Here is a 19,051-nt window from a genome sequence, read left to right as displayed (position 1 = left end):
CTTAGGCATTGCATGAGAACTCAGGCAGAAGGAAGGACAGAGTTGCAGCAGGCTTGTATTTATAATCTCATTGGCCAGGACTGGGTCACATGGCCACTTCTAGCTGCAAGGGAATTTGGAAAGCTGAACCTGTAACTTGTTGGTTCTCTATAGTGGATCATAGCAAGTAAAAAGGATGTTGACTAATCAACTAGCATCTACCACATGGCCTCAGTTCATTACAATGAGATTTTAGGGACATACATGGGATTTTCAGAGCTAGGTACTGAGGTTGGTTCAACATGGCTAAAACAGTAACACATACATGTCTGGATTGTTTATTGAAGTATTGAATTCCCCACTGGAAGGATCCTTCAGTTAGATGACACTAAGTTAGTGTGGGAACTGAGGTCTAGAGGTAAGTGGACTTTCCTAGGGCCACAATGAAGGTTGACTGGTGGCAGAGCTGGGATTGAAATTCAGTTCTTATTTCTATGAATTCACTGTTCTTTCTAGTTCATCCAGTGTTTTCTAAAAGTAGACATGAATCACCCATCACCTCTCTTAAAGTGATAAAAATTTAGAGCCATGTAGCTGCCTCTGGGCTTCCAGCGAGGGTACTGAGTGTTGCTGAACTGAGTCTGGTGTTGGGAATGGAAGCCAGTAAAATACTAGATGAGTCTGTGTGATGACGAGAGATGAAACCATCATCTATGGTGTTTGAGGGACTGTGCTTCTTGATCCAAATCCCTTGCTGAGGCTTAACTGTAGGGGTGGGGAACAGACAGCTGCTGGTAGCCAGAGTCCACAGGCCCTTTAATATTTGGATAAAAATTGTCTCCATTTTTCTTGGTTGTGACTTAGGTTGTCTTGGATTCATGAACTCACTGGGACTCTGAGTAACTCTGGAGAAGCTAAGATGATAACTTTCTGTTCCTTTCATTTTAGGTGTTGCTGTGATTCACAAGCCCTTGTGACCCAAACTCCCACTGCCAGGAGGTGGAGGAAGAGGGGAGTGCTGCCTGTGACTCAGAATAGCGGGGGACCATGATGACTGGATTCCACTTGCTGGAGAGTCTGTAGTGTTGTGGGAACCACCGTCCTCTGACTTGGCAGAGTGGCCTTGCAGTGTGAACACCTGTTGGTGGCCCAGCTCCTGTTCCCCTGAGGTGCTTTGGCGTCCACCCTGAGCAGTGGGATTCCTGACAATCCCAGCAGCACCTTTGGGCTTTTTTGTGTGTGTGTTTCTACAGGGACAACAGAGAACTTGGACCGTATGTTTGTGTGTGGTGTGTGTGTGTGTGTGTGTGTGTATGTGTGTAGAACATGGTGTTTCACTGAGTTGTGGGGTGGGATGTGTGACTGTCTACTGGATTTCTTTACTACTGATCCTTCACTTTGCTAAAAATCGAATCACAGAAACCTCTCTTCTGGATTTGGCTTCTGGGGACCCTGAGACTACTAAAGCTGCTGTCTTCTGGAGGTCCATTTGGACAGCCTGGGAAGGTCCAGAAATAACTAGCAAGAGGGGCAGCATATATTACTTCACTACAGAAACTCTGTCTGCAGAAGAGCTGGGCCATTCTTGAAGCAGCACCTCACGCTTTGTGCTAGAACTGGTGGACACGAGGGCTCGCAGTGCTCCTCCACCGCTACTCTTCCTTGGGCTCTCCTCCAGGAAGCAGATGAGGACAGCCCAGCTTTGGGTGTGGGTCACTGCTCCTTGATGTCATGGATTCCAGGTTTGGAGGTTTTGTCTCTTCAGCTGCGAAGGCTAACTCTTCAGAGAAGCCATGGGTAACACACTGGAGAAAAATAAATAAATAAATAAAAACAAAACAAAAAACAACCAAAGTGGTAGGGACCAGGTCCCTGCCCTAACAGTCTCAGAGAGGGACCCTACTTCTGGGTTTAACCAGGATAGTACAGTCCCTGTTTATACTTGTCATCCAGGCTTAATTACTTACAGCTCCCCATTTTACTCTCAAAAATCTTCAAGTTTGGAGGATAAATAAAAGTTCATCTTACCTCCAAACCCAAAGATAGGTGTGTCCCTGCATCGTATAGGGTCATGTGAGATTCAAATGAATACGAATGACTTTGACTGTCGGCTGCAGCTGGCCCTTGGCTGTTTGTGATGGTCCAGTCTGTCTGATATCCTTGTCTTCCTTGTCCTCTGCTCCATTCCAGGGCCTGTACCTTCCCCCCAACCCTCAGGACTACCCTCTCCTCCTTGCTTCCCCTTTGGGGGAGGAGATGGTGATAGGCCCTGGATGTGTGATCTCTCCCAGGGATACTTACATTTTAAAAGAAGAGCTTGAGGAAAGTTTGCTAATTCACAGGTGAAAATTATTAATGATAGAATTTCAAGGTCTGGAGAGTAGGTATTTGAGTGTGTATGGAGTCATTTGCATTTTATAAAAAGAACCTTAAAGCTGTGCTGTTCCTAAAGTAGTAAGTTGCCTAAGTTGAAATTTCAGACATACGGGAGGCGAAGTCTTGTGTATGGAGAACAGTCTCATATTCTAGGGCCTGGATTTAAGGCTCTCTGATGTCAAGGTCTGCCTCTGGGGAGCCAAGAGACTTTGTAAACCCTGATGTTAGACTTCTAATACAACTGAGCTACTTTAAAGCAGATGCTGCAGGAGGTTGGTATCCCCCCTCCCTGCAATTAGAAACCCAGAAGCCTCCTCAGCTAATTGGCCAATTTGTGTATTTACTATATATTTATCGAGCACTAAACACACAACTCTCCTGAAGTGGAAACTTATGATGTTGAGCATATGCCGCTTCACAGAGATGCTTGGAGAACACCAAAGCACCCAGGATTTTTAGCAGCCTAGGGAAGAGGCTGAAACATTGAGCTTTGGTGGACCTGGAAGAAATGTATCCAAAGGAATCCAGGCCTGCTTTTAATTGGGTGCTCTGGTCTCTCCCAGCAGTGGAAATGACTATGGTTTTAGAGCTCTGCCTGGCTCTAGGTTGGAAACTGATCGAATGAACTCTTGGTCCTAAATGTTCTTGGGACCTTGTTTTGGTGTATATGTGGTGAGGATGAGGTGGGGTGTTGGGGCCTAATGTATGCTATTTACACAAGCTCCTGATTTCAGATGAAAGGTGAATTCCCCATCCCCTTTCCCACCGCCTAGAAGCTGGACTTTGAAGCGTATGTGGGGGAGGTTATTTTTTGTGTATCATCCTCCCATGAAAGCTAGCCAGCTATGTTTCTTCTTTTGGATTTTTGCCATTGGTTCCACCCCACATCTCCTTTTCCCAAGAAGCACTGACCCTGCTAGTAGTGCTGCCTAGGCCATGTCATCTCATCCTCATGTGTCCTTTCTCACGGGGACTAGAACACTGGTATGTCATCACCAAAAAGAAGTCTGCTCTAGCTGCCCACAGATGCCATCCAAAACTACCGACTCTTTATCACTAGGTACGACCTTCTCTCTCCGTAGTGGGACACAGCAGACTTATGTTCAAGTCTGTGCTTGTCACATGGTAGGTGAGAAGCCCCCATCCCCAATTAGGGTGGCTACTACTGCTTGTGAGTGCAGCTTTGTCAGTGATGTGTCTGGAAGTCTGATTGCAGTGATGAAATGGAATTGAAGCCCAAGGTTAGAAGCACCTTAGACACCAATTGGATACTGATTTGGAAAACATAGAAGTCAGACTCTGAATTCCAAAGTTATTTCTCATCAGTGCCCAATGGCATCTCTCCATTTAAAAAGTTGCAGTATTATGCAAATGAAAGTGACCTCATTTTCTGCTATGCAATAAGAATACTTAATTCTAGTTCATGACAAACCAGTTGCAGTATCCCCTAAGATGCTTTTTCGAGCTGTCTTACTTTGATATCTGTTGTGTAATGTTTATATATTTCTGAGCCAGATCCTTTCAAAGATTGCCTTTTTATAAAATTGAAGCTATAGCTTTCAGGCTAAAATTTTAATGTAAATATTTTTATAATTTTTCAGGATATTTGAATCACTTTTTATTGTCCATGATGATGAAATGCGTGGTTCCATGTCACTCCCTCTCACACGTAGTTCATGCCTGTAGCTCTTTCCCTTTGCTTCTTACCCTCCAAAAATGGATTTTTCAGTAGCTCCAGGTACACAAACCTCTTTGCCTCAGAGTCTTCTTTCTTATACCATATTCAAGGGAGACTGTGGAATTTAAAAACACAAACGACTGGTGATTCTTAAATTCCTAGGGGCAAATGTTAAGCTTGACTCAGCACTTATCCATGCATATTGCCTGTCTAGGGTTGCTATGAGTTGGAATCTACTCAATGGCACACAACTACAACAACTTCTTTGAAGTCTGCTTTTTGTGGGGGTGAGGCTGGCGTGGCCCACCTCCTGGTGACTCTCACTGCCTGGTGATGAGCCTGGCAGAGCGTGGTGTGGAGAGGCTCCAGAGAAAGGCCTGCCCTCCAAGGCACGTACTCAACAGTTTCCTAGGTCCAGGAAACCTTTCCTCATTCTCTTCTGTCCCTTGGTCTTCTGAAACTTCCAACAGCGTAAGGCCTTTGCTACTGGATGATGTCCGTTTTGGAAGTGTCTTTTCTCTGAACTTTGCAGTTGCTCATTCTAACTTACAACTTAGTTGCCTCTCGAGCTGTGTCTGTGCCCCAGGTTCTAATTTGTGCATTTGTCTGCCATTGGCGTGATTTTTTTAATTGTTATTTTTATTGTTGGGACAGGTGCCATATTGAATTGCCTCCCTGCACCCCATTTGCATCTTGTTGGATCAAGTTGAGAGGTTGAGCAAACTCATATTACAGTTAGCTGGGGTTTTTAAGGCTCTATTTGCCTGGAGAAGACAGGAGGTTGGAATGTCTTTTTTTTTTTTTTTAAAGTATTTGCACTATTTAGGATCCTAAGCCCCTCGTGTTCAGCTGTGCTGTGCATCTACTGACCAAGCAGGAGAGCTGGCAGCATGTCTGGCGTTAAGGAATGGAAGAGGTCCCTTCCATAGTGGATCATCACCGCCTTACAGCCTCTCTGCAGCCTTCGTTATAAGACTCAGTGACTCATGGATACAGCATCAGCCAAGTCAGGAACACAAGGGACTGTGGCATTTGGAGAAACAAATTGCCCTAGTGCTATATTCTTGCCTTTGGGTATGAGATTATAAATTATTTTTTCCCCTTTTCAGTGGCAATAAAGGACCCTTGTTGGACTTTGTGTTTAATTTGTATAGTTTTTATTTGTATATGATGTGTAAAATAATTACTTTGAAAGAAAACTCAAGACTCTGAATGTGTGTGTCCGTGTGGGTGCTCTGTCCTTGGGATTGTCCACATTCCGTCAGACGTGATGACTGACACCCCGTACAACATATCACATAGGTAAGGCCCTTGATCTGATGTCTCCTGCATGGAAATTAGGGAACGTATATCTTGTAAAAGAACAACACTTGTCACATGCTTGATCAGTTACAGTGAAAGCTGAAGAAACATTTCCTCAAGTGTATTATTTTAACAGGAATCATGTTCTAGTTTCCCATGCTTTAATTTTAATAAAAGCTGAACTGTGTAAACCTTTCTCAGTATTTCATTTTCACAAACCAGCCTCTCCACTATGTCTCTGACATGAAAAGGATAGACTTATTCCTGCATGTCTTCATATTTAAAATTTTTTCTCTTTAAGATCTATTGAACAGGGTCTAGGTTCCTTTGGTCTCTGTCACCTGGCTGCAGCACAGTGCCAAACCCACCAAGACCTTCTTCATGAGGCCCAGAGAGGACAGTCCCTCCAGCAAATGTTAGCTGGTGTGTGCAACAGCCAGGAGATTGTGACTCAACTCCTGTTGTGAGGGTGGCTGTGCTGGCCTCAGGTATGGGGAGGAGGAAACAGGGATTCAGCTGTAAATAAGCATTGATTCTTACAAAGTCTGTTATAAGACCTAGAGATTTGTTATGTTTTGATTATTAAATAACCAAATATTAATTATATTAAATATAAACAAGATATCAACATATATGAAATAATAATAACATTTACTGAGTGCTTACTATGTGCCGGGCACTTTTCTAAGTGCTTTCCTTGTATCAACACATTTAATCCTCATCATGATCTTCCAAGATAGTTACTATTATCTTCATTCTACAGATGAGGAAATAAAACACAGACAATAACAACTTGCCTATGGTAGTGGCTACAAAGGGATGAAGCCAGGATATTGGTTGCACTCCAAAGTCTGTGTTCTTAATTCTCTGCCACTGCTAGCTGATGAGAAGGTGATGGGGCGGGGGGAAGGGGTTGGTCCAAGAAGCACCAAAGAGAAGAAGGCAGCAAAAGTCTTGGGAGTGCAAACATGGTTAAAGGAAAATACCGTAATCCCAGTTTTCAGACCAGTTGCCCAACAACGTCCTCCTCTTATGTTGATGGTAAATGATACATTTGTTACTGTAATAGTGATAGTAGCAGTAGCCACCATTGATTGTGCACTACTTTTGTACTAAATGCTTCTCAGACTTGGCTTTCAATCCCCCCAACAGCCTCTAAGGGACGTGGCATTGTGCCTTTGGAGGCTGGGTGTTTCCCGGTAGGCTGCCCTGCTTAGCCCTTTTCTGGACTCCTCATCTACGAATACTTGTGGAGCCAGCATCCCTCAGTTGTGGCTCATGGTCACTGGGAATTGCTTGGGGCCAAGTCTGGAGAATAAGATGGCTGGATAAGCTGGGCATCCCCATTTGAGAGGTGAGGCTCTTATGAAATGGGCCCAGGTGCTTCGCTCAGCTGTGACTTCTCAGCTCAGAGACCTGGGCTCCGCTTCGGTGAACAAATTGTGTAGTCTCAGGCTCTTCCAGATCCCAGGCTGTCCAGGTGACAGTTGGACAGCACAGAGGGGCCAGGCCCATCTTCAAGCTGGGGAGACCCAAGGGAGTGGGAACCTCTTGCCAGATCCCTCCTCATATTTCGAAATAGATTTTGAGCTTCAAGAGGGCACAGACTACTTACTCATCTACATCTCTGGTGCCTAGCACTCAGGAAATATCTACGGAAGAAAGACATGTGAGTAGGGCTTAGGCAGTGGTGGCTTCTTTTCCCCTTTCTCTCCTCCCTAAGGGAGGTGGCATTGCGCCTTGGCATCTGGCTATGGCTGCTGTTCTTTCACGCACACTAGCAAATGGAGAGTGGAGAGCCAGTGCCCCTTGCCTTCTGCATCCATAGAGCAGTTAGACTTCTCCGAATGTGAGGTCAGGCATCTCTGAGCCCATAACAGCCCTGGAAGGCAGGAGGGCAGGAATTTGCATCCCTCTGAGACAAATGAGGCCAGAGAGGTGAATCCATTTATCTGAGGGTGTGTCCTAAGTGAGCGATGGAGCAGACCTAGATAGAACCTCCTAGCTTTTTTGACCTGCAATGGAGTTTGTAAATAAGCTTGAGAAAAGGGCGAAGCCTGCAGTTGTTTCTCAATAATCACAGTTGCTAGCATTTATCATGCACGATGGCACTGTTTTTTTGTTTTGTTTTCTCTGTGCCAGGCCCTGTGCCGAGCACTTTACACGTATGATCTCAGTTAATCCCCACAACTCCTCATAGAGGCACTGATGCTATCATGCTCTGCCTAATAGACAGGATCAGGAAAAGAACCTTGAGGGGAAGTGCAGACCCGTCCTCCTATTGAGGCCTCTTGCTGAGCTATGCCCTGTGTGCATCCTGGACCTAGAAGGTCCCTGATGTCTGGCTCTCCAGAGCAGGAAGTGAGGCAGAGCCCAGAGACCAAGCCAGAGACCTGGCTCTGTGGCTGACCTGCTGTGGGCCCTCCCGCGCTGGGCCTGGACTCTGCCTTGAGAGGGCCCTGGGGAGGGTGTGATGAGGGGACAAGTACATTGTCCCAGCACAAGCACTTTTCCCTCTCCTTGACCTGTTGACTGAGTTTTTCCTAACCCAGGGGAAGTTCCAGAGGAAAATCATATTTGGTAGTTTTTCTACCAACTTATTTTTCTACAATTTACAAATAGAGCCTTTTGACCTTGCAATTTTATTTTAATAAGAAAGTTCTTAGTTTCTGTCTGCCTACTGTGGTGTTCACTAAGCAGACTGTATTCCCACGGGTTCATCCCTTTCTTTCTGCCCAGGCAGCTTTCCCCATAATGCCCCAGGGTCAGTGCCCATGGGATGGGGACTTCCTGGCTGGGATTTTAGACATTGTCGAGTCCAGCTCCTAAATTTGCAGATGAAGAGACTCCTAAATTTGCAGCTGTAGGAAGGCTGTTGTTCATGGATTATCTCTAAGTGACCCTCCAGACCACCAGCTGACTCCAAAGTCTGAGGCAGAGCCACGTCCCCCATTAGCTTAGTTTTGTTTCTGCCCAAATGGAGGCTCCAAGGCCCTTGCCTGCCTGCCTGCCTGCACCTGGGGTTGCTCTGGGGCTGAGTGCCATGGCCCTTCCTTGGGGTGGAGGGGAGGGGAGGACAGAAGGAAGAGGTAGCCCCGTCACTCCAGCTTTGAAGGCTGCTCCAAGTTCCCAGGGCCACTAGAGGCCCCCACTGTCCTTCTCAGGTGTTAGACTCCTTTACCGGCTGAAGGTGGAAGGAGGCCTTGTTCACTGGCTGTGTGACTGTAGGGCATCTCTTTCCCTTTCTGGGATGAAGTTCCTCATCAGTAAATTGAGGGATCTGATTATCCTCATAAGCATTTATTTGACTTGCTAGCTCCTGTTCTTCCTCCCACCTGACTGGTGAGGAGATGGGCCTCAGAGAGGTTAACGGACAGCAGCGGAGCTGGGCTTTGAACCTCATCCTCCATGTTTCTAACCACTATGCCTTACCACGTCTTAGGCCACCAGACCCTGTGATAAACACTCATAATAAGAATGCCTGATTGTAATCTCTGTAAGGGCTAGAAAAGTTGACTGCAGACCTCTTCCCTTTTCTTCCTTCCCATTCCCCTCTGCCTTTAGGGGATACCCTACTGTCTTTCCCAGTGCTGGGATTGTTCATTCTCCCTTACCAGTATGTTTAACAGACATTTAATTATCCATTCAACAAAAATTTATTCAGCATCTACGCTCTACGTTGTATTAGGTTCTTGAAATGCAACTGACAACAAAACATACGGTCTCTGCAGATGTGGAGGTTAGAATTTTGTAAGAGATGCCCTTAAGTAAACAAGCAATTAAAATATGGTATCCTAATAGAGGGGCTGCGGTCGGTGAATGCCCCAGGAGGAACACATGCACCCAGTTAAAGAGGTCACAGTGGGAGCAACAGGGAGCTACAAACACATGCACAAAACCCCAAAAACTTGCTGCTACCAAGTCAGTTGAAGCTCATAGCAACCCTGTGTATCACAGAGCAGAATTGCCCTGTAGGGTTCTCTTGGTTGTAATCTTTACACAGGTGGGTCACCAGGCCTTTTTTTCCACAGTGCTGCAAGGTGGGTTTGCACTGCCAACCTTTAGGTTAGTAATTGAGGGGAAACCAATTGCACCACAGACCTGAGGAAAAAGGTGTGAGATTCGTACAAAGCAAGAGAGATAGAGTATGAGAGATAGCAATCAAGAGAAAGAGACTGAGACACACACAGAAACAGAGGCCAACAGAAACGTAAAAAGAAATACAAAGAGACACATACATACAGATAGCCAGAGAGAGATACCACCCGTGCAGAGACAGAGACCAAGCAGGAGAGAGAGAGAGAGCAAGAATCACTTCTTAAAATGGCAGAAACTCAGCACAGTGGTTCAGATCAGAGGCTTTGGAGGTGGGAGACAAGGGTTCAAATCTGAGTTCCTGTCAGTGTCCTCATTTGGAAAATACGGATGACAACACTAGCTTCGTGAGCTTGTCGAGAAGATTAAAAGTGAGAAGATACTAAAAACACAGAAGGCCTCAAAGGGGAGGCCTGGCCTGGCTGAGTCCCCACAGCTGTCAGCTCTGCTAACGTCCTGTCCTGACTACATGCAGGCCACGCTCTTTGTGTTAGGAGTGTGTGTGGAGGGAAGACAAGTGCTCTGTCCCGAGGGTCTTTTCTGGGTTGGGGCTTAATTTCTGAAGAAGGCCCCAAGCGAAACAATATGGAAGGGTCTGGTTTCAGCCAGCAGCCACTGGCTTCTTTCCATTTGGCACAACTGTGTATAAACCCCTTTTCTGCGGTGATGAGGGGTGGGAGAGCAATGAGTCTCATGAGCTTACTTCCTGCTCCAGGAGTAAGGCATTCTCTTCCTGGCTTCTACTCTGTTTGCTCCAGGGATGTGGGATTAAGTAAGCACATGTGTAACTGTTTATTTTCCTAAGGGATTTCAAATGTGGTTTTATTTGATTCCCAAAAAAGCCCAGTGAGGTAGCTAAGGCAGGTGTTACTTTGTGCAATATGCCCCTTCCTGTTGTATACAGTGGTCACCGTCTCCGTTCAGCGAGCAGTGCACGTGAAACACTCTGCTTGGTGCCTATCATAAAAAAACAGTGTGTGATTAATTAGTGGTTAGTGATTATTACTCTCATCATTCCCTTTATATGGATGGGGAAACTGAGGCTCAGGAGAGGTTAAGCAACTCACTCAAATTCCCAGTTAGTAAGAGCTTGGACTCTATCACTCAGGACAGTGTTTAGGCCCATGTGATAGCAAAATGACTGCTGTGGCTTAACCAGAGAATGGGCTATTCTGCTCACATAACACAAGTCAGAGGGAGACCTTGCAGGTGGTGTAGCCATTCCACAAGGTCATTGGCCTTTCTGCTCTTCTTAGCATGTTGTAATATGGGTGCGCCATAGTTTTTTCACATCTGTAAAATAGGCATGAAAAGGACAGTGGGGGAGGAGAAACGGACATGCGCATAACAGGAAAGCAAAAACTTTCCCCCAAATCCCTAATAGAGTACCACATACATTGCCTACATTTTAGGCCTTAGCTACAAGGAAGCCAGGGAAAGTGAATATTATAAACGGGGCATATTGCTCCTCCAAACTCAGAGTTCTGCCTGGAAGAAAGAAGGGAAGAATGGACATTGACTAGGCAACTAGGCCGTAGTCTAAGCTCCTATTAGTCTCCATTGCCATGTGGCTTCCTCTCCACCAGTCACCTTGACTCTGCCTTCTTGGATCCACATCTTTTTGGTCCATCTTCTAGCACCTGCCCCTGACAGGTTTTTGTGTCTCAACACTGACTGTATGCAGGGATCCTTGTCAGCGAGGGCTAATGATGGTCCCTGTGCACTTGGCATCAGCCAAGGGGATACAGTGGGGGCCCCAGGGCAGGGCTGAGCAGGGGACGCTTCGTCTGACAGCCTCACTCCAGCCACCTTCCTGGCTGTGTTGGCACCAAAGCTGAATGTCCCCTTGCAGGGTGAATGAAAAATTCAAAGCAAAGGAGACCTTTAGGAGCCCGTTACTGAGGCTTTAGGGACAGCTCATTTATCAGCTGTGGACATTTTCCTGAAGCTTTGATTGAGGAGGACTGTCAGCTGCAAGATCTAAGACCTTTATCTCAAGAATGACCCATCTGTGCAGCACCATAAATCTTTCTGAGCCACAAACTAGAAGGTGGAGGGGGGTAGGATTTGGTATTGGCCTCTTGGAGGCAATTTTACCAACTCCTTGGCATTCTGATTCTCTAGAACATCCTCACATTTAATAGTGGCCTATCGAGTAGTGTCCAGACCTGTGCTGAGCTGAAGGAGGTCACAAAAATGTTGTGCACAGTCTGGCTGCCTAGGGATGATCCTGGGTCTGCTCCCGCCAGGTGAGGCTCCAACACCAGCCCTGGCCATGGAGGAAGGAGGGAGGGACATTGGAGCTGGGGAGGCATAGGCCTTGCCCTGCACCTCTTGAGGAGAACATGTGGCAGTGCGGAGAGGACAGGATGAGAACTGGAAGGTCAACTCTCAAGGCATCATTTGACAATATAGCATAATGTGTAAGAGAACAGGCCCTGAGTCCACAGTTTGGGTTTAAATTCCTGCCTACCGATTACTAGAAGTGTGACTCTGGTAATAAAGCCAGGTCTCCCCTAGGACCTCCCAGGACAGGCAAGTCAGCCTCCAGCTATCACACTCCATGGGGGCAAGGGAGCCCAGGATTCTGGGGGAGCTAACAGCCCCCTTGAGGGCCTTTCTCTGGCTCTGGCCCTTACCTTCATACCTTTAAGCAGCAGGATGGATCAGAGGTGAGGGCATCCAGGGGGAAAGGTCACAGACTTCGGAGGGCATTCCAGATGTATTTTTCAGCCACAGATCCATCATTTTAATGTAACCCAGGCCTCCCGTTTGAATGATTAACCAAGAGACTGACTGTCCTGGTGCCTGCGAGTGCTGCAGGGTCCTGATAAGGAAGCCCATAAAACCATCTCCAGATGGCCAGGGGAGGCTTTATGTCTGACCCAGAAAGGGTGCTTTGATTTCCAGCAGCTTCTAGTAGAAAATTTCTGCTTGAATCTGGGAAACTACAGGGCACCCAGAGCTTGAGAATAGAGAAAGCCCGGCCCCCGGTAACTCAGGGAGGCTAAGGTGGAGATGGGTGGAATGACTCCAACCAGGGACCCAGAATTCTGGGTTGGCATTAATTGAAGCCCTCCCAAGGTTGGCCTGGGGAACTCCTGTCTACTTTGAAGCCCTGTGTGGGGGCTACCCCCGTTCATTAAATTTCCCTTGTGGTTAGTCACTGCCTTCTCTGGGCTGCTTCTGTACTTTGTATGTACCATGCATCCAATACATATTTATTGAGTTCTTCATATATGTCAGGCTCTGTGCCAGCTCTGGAGATGTGGCAGTGAATGAGAGAGTCTGTCCTCATGGGGCTCATATTGAGTTGAGAAGGCAAAGTAGTAAACGAAGAATTACAATGCCATATGGTAAGTGTGGGGACTCATTGGTGGTTCAGTGGCAGAATTCTCACCATCCATGTGGGAGTCCTGGGTTTGATTCCCAGCCAATGCACCTCATGCATAGTTACCACCTGTCTGTCATTGGAGGTTTGCATGTTGCTATGACACTGAACTTGTTTCACTGGAGCTCTCAGACTAAGAATATGAAGAAAGGCCTGGCAATCTACTTCCAAAAATCAGCCAGTGAAAATCCTATGGGTCACAAATGTTGGTTGTGCATGGGGTCACCATGAGTCAGGGGCTGGCTTAACAGAATCTAACAACAACAACATGGTAAGTATAATGATAGGGGAAGTAAAGGGAATGGGGAAGTACACAGAGAGGCCAAGGAAAGTGTCCTACTGGAAGAGATGGTAAGCTGAGACCTTACTTTGGATGGATGATAGATGCTCACCAGGTAAGGTGTTGTGGAGGGAAGAAGAAGGAAGAGCAAATGCAAATGCCCAGAGACTAAAAACAACATGGCCTTTTGAGAAAGTACGTGTAGTTCGATACGGCTGGGTCATGGAGTATAAGAGGAATGTCCACAGAGATGAAGCTGGAGAGGTGGGCAGGAGCCACGTCACAAAAGAATGGTAAAGAGATAATCCCCCTGTTTGGGGGTCAATGGGAAACCATTGAAAATGTCTAAGGTTCTGTTCCCCAAGAAACAGACCCTAAGACATTGAGATTTTCATGCAGAACATTTATTGGTGAGTGTTTTGGCAATAACACCCACGAAGTCGTGAGGAAGCAGGATTGGGGAGACGGAAAAGTTGAACTATGATCAGTTGCAACAGCGGCCTCAGCCTCAGCAAAGGTCTCTACCAACCCACAGGGAACCTGCAGCTGGAGTGGCCTTTCAGTGTTGCCCTCAATTGAAACAAGGGGAACAAGACTTCTTATCCGTGTCATTGAGTTGTACATGTAAGAAAATCAGTCACTGGTACCAAAACCGCAAGCAATAAAAGAAAAAAATAGATACATTGGACTTCGTCAAAATGAACAATTTTATGCTTCGAACACCATTAAAAAAGTGGAAAGACAACCCGTAGGATGGGAAAAAATATTTGCAAATCATATGTCTGATAAGGGTTTAGTATCCAGAATATATAAGGAACTCTTACAACCAGCAATAAAAAGAAAAATTGCCCAATTAAAAAATGGGCCAAAGACTAGAATTCCACTTGAAGGTATAGGCCCATGAGAATTGAAAACACATATCCACACAAAAACTTGTACACAAATGTTCATAGCAGCATTATTCAGGATAGCCAAAAAGTGGAAATAACTCAAATGTCTATGAATGGATAAACAAAATATGGCATATTCTGTACAATGGAAGATTATTTAGTCATAAAAAGGAATGAAGTACTACGTGGATGAACCTTAAAAATGTTATGCCAGTTGAAAGAAGATGGATGCAAAAGGCCATGTGTTGTATGATTCCATTGATGTGAAATGTCAACAATAGGCAAATCCAAAGAGACAGGAAATAGGGGAGTGACTGCGAATGGGTACAGGGTCTCTTCCTGGGGTGATGCAAACGTTCTCAAACTTGCTAGTGATGATAATTGAGTGGCTTTGTAAATATTCAAAAAAACACTGAATTGTGCTTTAAAAAGGTTAATTTTTTTTATTGTGTTAAGTATGTATATATATATATAATAAAATATTTGCAATTTCAGCATTTTTTTACATGTACAATTCAGTGACATTAATTATGTTTGTTATGTTGGATAACCATCACTACTATCCACTTCCAGGTATGTGAATTATAACTCAATTAAAAAAAAAAAATCAGTCACTGACTGTGCAAAGCTCCCTTCAGGCCATCCTTCACCCCACCCCCAGCCTCTATAACCTTGGGCGAGGCAGCTCTTTTGGGCAGAGGGCAATTTCTGGAGAGACTCGGCAGTGAGCCATGAGAAGATGACACTCTAAGCAGACTGGGGGAGTGAGTGCCTGTGAGGATCTATGTTACGTACCACAGCATCCACTATGGAAGGTTTTAAGGGTGCAAGTGACACAGTCAGATTTTCACTTTAGCAGGTAATCTTCATGACAACCTGAAAGGGCAGGCATTATTATCTCCATTTTTTTTTTTTCAGATGAGTGAACTGAAGGTCACAACTTGCAAAAGATCTCAACAGCTTGTGGAAATTGGAACAGGAATGTGAATCCATGTCTATCTGAGGCCAAAGGCCATGCTCTTTCCTATGTTCTATGCTGCTTTGTGTTCACTCGTTCACAATTTGGTCTCCCTTGCAAGACTAATTGGTTTAAAGGCAGCGACCATGTGCAATCACGTGGTGTTGTATCCTTAGCGCCCATCACAGAGCATAAAGAAGGTGCTTAAAAATGTTTGTTAAACTAAAGTAAGGACTTCCCTTCCCGGCACTGCTAAGGACATCATGCCACTGCTAACATTTAGCAAGGCTAGTTTTTTCCCAAGTCACAGGAAAAAAAATTAATGAACAGAATTTCCTTATTCTTAATTTCTTTTTGGATGCAATTTTTTGCTTAGACTTTGACAACTTGTTTGTATTAAAATCTGGTACCTGAAGTCACTTAACAAAAAATTATAGCTTTATCTTCGTCAATATTTCACAGTTTCCTGGCAGATGTTCCCATACCTAAACACATTCCCTTGATGACATGAGGAGAATTACGATTTCAATAAATTAAAGTCAGAACTGATGGAAATGCTGCTGTTTTTCCCCTGGCTTCCCCATGAAGCTGCTTAGTTGTAGCCGATGAAAAAGCAGGGACACTAATCTCGGCATGTATGCCACCTACTTCCCCTGTCAGGCCTGCTATTTCCAAGGCTCCATTGTGGTGCCTCTTGGATACACCCTGGCTAGGAGTAGGGAGAGAGAGGGAGACTTTGTTAGGCACAGCTGGTTTGCCATTCGTAGGTTTTCACCATGTGGAGAGGGTGAGGAAGTTCATGGGCAGGAGGAGGTTAACTGGTAGACAGAATGGGAACCTGGAAAGGCACTTTTCAGATGAGATGATTGTGGGGTGATTTGAAATTTCCCAGAAGGGACTCACAATTGTCACTGTGCTTACTTACAATAGCCTGAAGGTTCATCTTAAAGTTCAGCCAAAGAGAATGCTGGTGCTAGTAAAATGAAAATACCCCTGTCAAAGTTAACAGGCTCAGCAGTTATATCTCAGTGTGACTGCCCAAGCAAATTTTGAGAAGGGAGAAGCAAAGGGCACTAGGGATCTGACTGATGGCCAAGGGGACAGGAAGCAGAGGTGGAAAGCTGGGGGCAGAAGAACATGGTGGTGAAGAGCGAGGCTCTGGGGACCACGGTCTAGGTTAAAATCCTGCCTGTACTGCTTACAGGACAGGTGACCTTGGGCACAGACTCTCTGAGTTTGTTACCTCATCTCTAAAATGGGGTAATGATAGAAATGAAAATATGGTCGTAGGAGAAGAGGAAGTGCTGATTTGGTTTCTCTAAAAGTTCTCTGATTTTCTTTACAAGACCCCTGCTTGCCGACTATCAGAAGGGAAAATCCTTTGATTTTAATCCAAGCTTGTCAATTTAGTCTTATTAAAAAATTTAAACACTCCCTTTAAGTATTTCTTAGGCTCCATAGGTAAAAGTCTTCAGCCTCTTGCATTTTGTCTGGTTCCCTTTTCTCTTGCCCAGGATGAATTCTAAGTGTGTGAGGGGTTGTGTTCTCATGGCAAGGGGGAGAATTGGTCCTTGTCTAGTCTGGACTCAGATGCAGAGAAAGGGATTTATAGCAAGGTATAAATTGTTGGGAGAGGTGAAGAAACAGACTCTAGGCTGCAATGGCTCTCAAAGCTCTTCCGCAGAGCTAGGCTGCCAGAGGAACTGTTGCCTCTGCCCCAGGCATCTGATCAGCAGAACGTAAACCACATGTCTGTCAGTGTGTCATACTGTGGTGGCTTGCCTGTTACTATGATGCTGGAAACTATGCTACCAGTATTTCAAATACCAGCAGGGTCACCCATGGTGGACCAGCTTCAGTGGATCTTCAGACTAAGGCAGACTAGGAAGAAACGCCTGGCAATCTACTTCTAAAAATTAGTCAGTGAAAACTTACGAGTCAGAACATTGACTGTTTTGCTTTGGACATGTTATTAAAAAAAAAAAAGTTATTAGGAGGGATAAATTGCTAGAAGAAGACATTGTGTTTGGTGAAGTGGAGGGCCCTTGACGGTGTGGAAGACCCTTGGTGAGATGGATTGGCACAATAGCTACAGAGATAGACTTGAGCATGCCAGTAATCATGAGGATGACACAGACCAGGCAGTGTTTCATGCTGTTCTACATAAGGTCGCTATGAGTCAACATCAATTTGAGGGCAGCTGTTTACCTATCTAAAACACACCCAGAAACCCTAGCGGCAAATGAATCTGGGTAATACAGTTTTTAGCTCTGCATCCTCTGCACGAGCTTTTGCTTAAGTCATATTTATTAAGTCCTATTGGCCAAAGTGGGTAGCCCTAGTGGCACAGTGGTTAAGAGCTCGGCTGTTAACCAAAAGATTGTCAGTTCAAATACACCAGCCACTCCTTGGAACCCCTAAGGGGCAGTTCTACTCTGTCCAATAGGGTCGCCGTGAGTCAGAATCCACTTGATGGCAACAGGTTGGTTTTGGTATTGGCAAAAGCAAGCTCCATGGCCAACCTTACTGAAGGGATGGAGAAATAGACTTCACCTTTCAATGGGAGGAGAAGAATTTATGGCCATTTTTGCCATCTACCATAATACATTATACACTAAGACAGACTATATATATGCAGGGCCATAAAACAAATCTCAATAAATTTCAAAGACTTGAAATCATTCAGAGTACCTTCTCTGGCCACAATGGAATTAAATTGGAAATCATTAAAAATAAGATACAAGGAAAAAAAAAAAAAAAACCTTAGATATTTGGAAATTTAACCAAAGTCCTCATCGGGCTTGGAGAAGGCTGACAGGGGTCTGCCTTTGCTTCTCTTCACTCCTGTCTTAATCTTTTCACAAAGAAACTAGTCAAAGATTTGTCTTCAAGTCTCTACATAAATTATGGCACAGGCTTGGGAAATTTATTAGCTAATTGTTCTTTATTCTCTCAGGCCCAACCTGTTGCCACATTTGCCAATTTTTTCTTTCAATTTTTCTAAGGACTCCTGTGATTAAAGGGAATGTTAAGTTGTCTCTCATCATGTCTCAGTTGTCCAGGCTCTGTTCTTCCTTTTCCTTCCAAAAGGCTCATTTTCACCAAGCACTAAGCATTGGATGGTCATCCTCCTAACAGCCATGCATCTCTCCACATCACTGCTCACCGCTCCTTGCTTTAGCAACTATTGACCAAAATCTGGTCACTATTATCAGTCTTCCAATCTCTGGAGAATTGGTATAAAATCTAGAGATATCAAAAATATATCAAGAGAGTCTCTGGTACCCATTCTGAGCCAAGACAGACATCATTTATTGATTACGGCACTCTATCTCACTGACTCCTGCAAGACAAGGTACCAGACAGACAGAGCCAAACAATCGGAGTTGCCACCAGAGATGAAACCCATTGACCATTTCAATTTTAAGCTCTTGCCCTTGTGTTTCTTTGCCTGGTGCAACTTTAATATAATGTTCTGATGCTCTAGACGTAGAGGGCGGAGGGCAGAGAATCACTCGTCTAAGGGATGCGCTACAACTGTCAATAGTACTTGAAACTGATTATATAAAATAGTGGAGCAAGTCATGGCTTTCGCCCTTCCCCCCATAATAGTTTTAATTTCCAATTTTTTTCAAGTTAGAAAAATGATTAAAATACCACGAGCTGGGTTAGGTTGGGAGACTTACCATCAAGCTGTCTGTGCCCGCCCATAAACATTTTTGTTCTTAAAAATCTGTCTCCTCTTTTCCCCAGATCTGAGGAAGCTGCTAGAGACTCTTTATGTATAAAGAGGGTGTGAAAGATTTTTTTTTTAATTTTTATTGTGCTTTAAGTGAAAGTTTGCAAGTCAAGTCAGTCCCTCATACAAAAACTTATACACACCTTGCTATATACTCCTAATTGCCTGAAAGATTTTTAAAGTCAATTCTGTCCTGTGTTGTTGTTACGTGCCGTCAAGTCAGTTCTGACTCAGTGACCCAATATACAACAGAACAAAACACTGCCCAGTCCTGTACCATCCTCATGATTGTTGCTATGCTTGAGCCCATTGTTGCAGCCACTGTGTCAGTCCATCTTCTTGAGGCTCTTCCTCTTTTTCGCT

General features: G+C 44.9%; 1 protein-coding gene across 1 annotated transcript in view; it reads left to right on the top strand.

The window, feature by feature from the left end:
- Positions 1 to 5,786, top strand: part of KLHL3 (kelch like family member 3) — a 145,878-nt gene extending 140,092 nt beyond the window's left edge. The window contains exon 15 of the mRNA XM_010590853.3: positions 928 to 5,786. Coding sequence (XP_010589155.1) covers positions 928 to 956 — 29 coding nt within the window. The 3' untranslated portion in view covers positions 957 to 5,786. The remainder of the gene's footprint in view (positions 1 to 927) is intronic.
- The last annotated feature ends 13,265 nt before the right edge of the window (positions 5,787 to 19,051 follow it).

Source organism: Loxodonta africana, chromosome 2 (assembly GCF_030014295.1).
Source record: "Loxodonta africana isolate mLoxAfr1 chromosome 2, mLoxAfr1.hap2, whole genome shotgun sequence".
In the NCBI taxonomy this organism is placed as follows: domain Eukaryota; kingdom Metazoa; phylum Chordata; class Mammalia; order Proboscidea; family Elephantidae; genus Loxodonta; species Loxodonta africana.
Note: the sequence above shows the minus strand (reverse complement) of the source record. Positions and strands in the feature narration are given on the sequence as shown.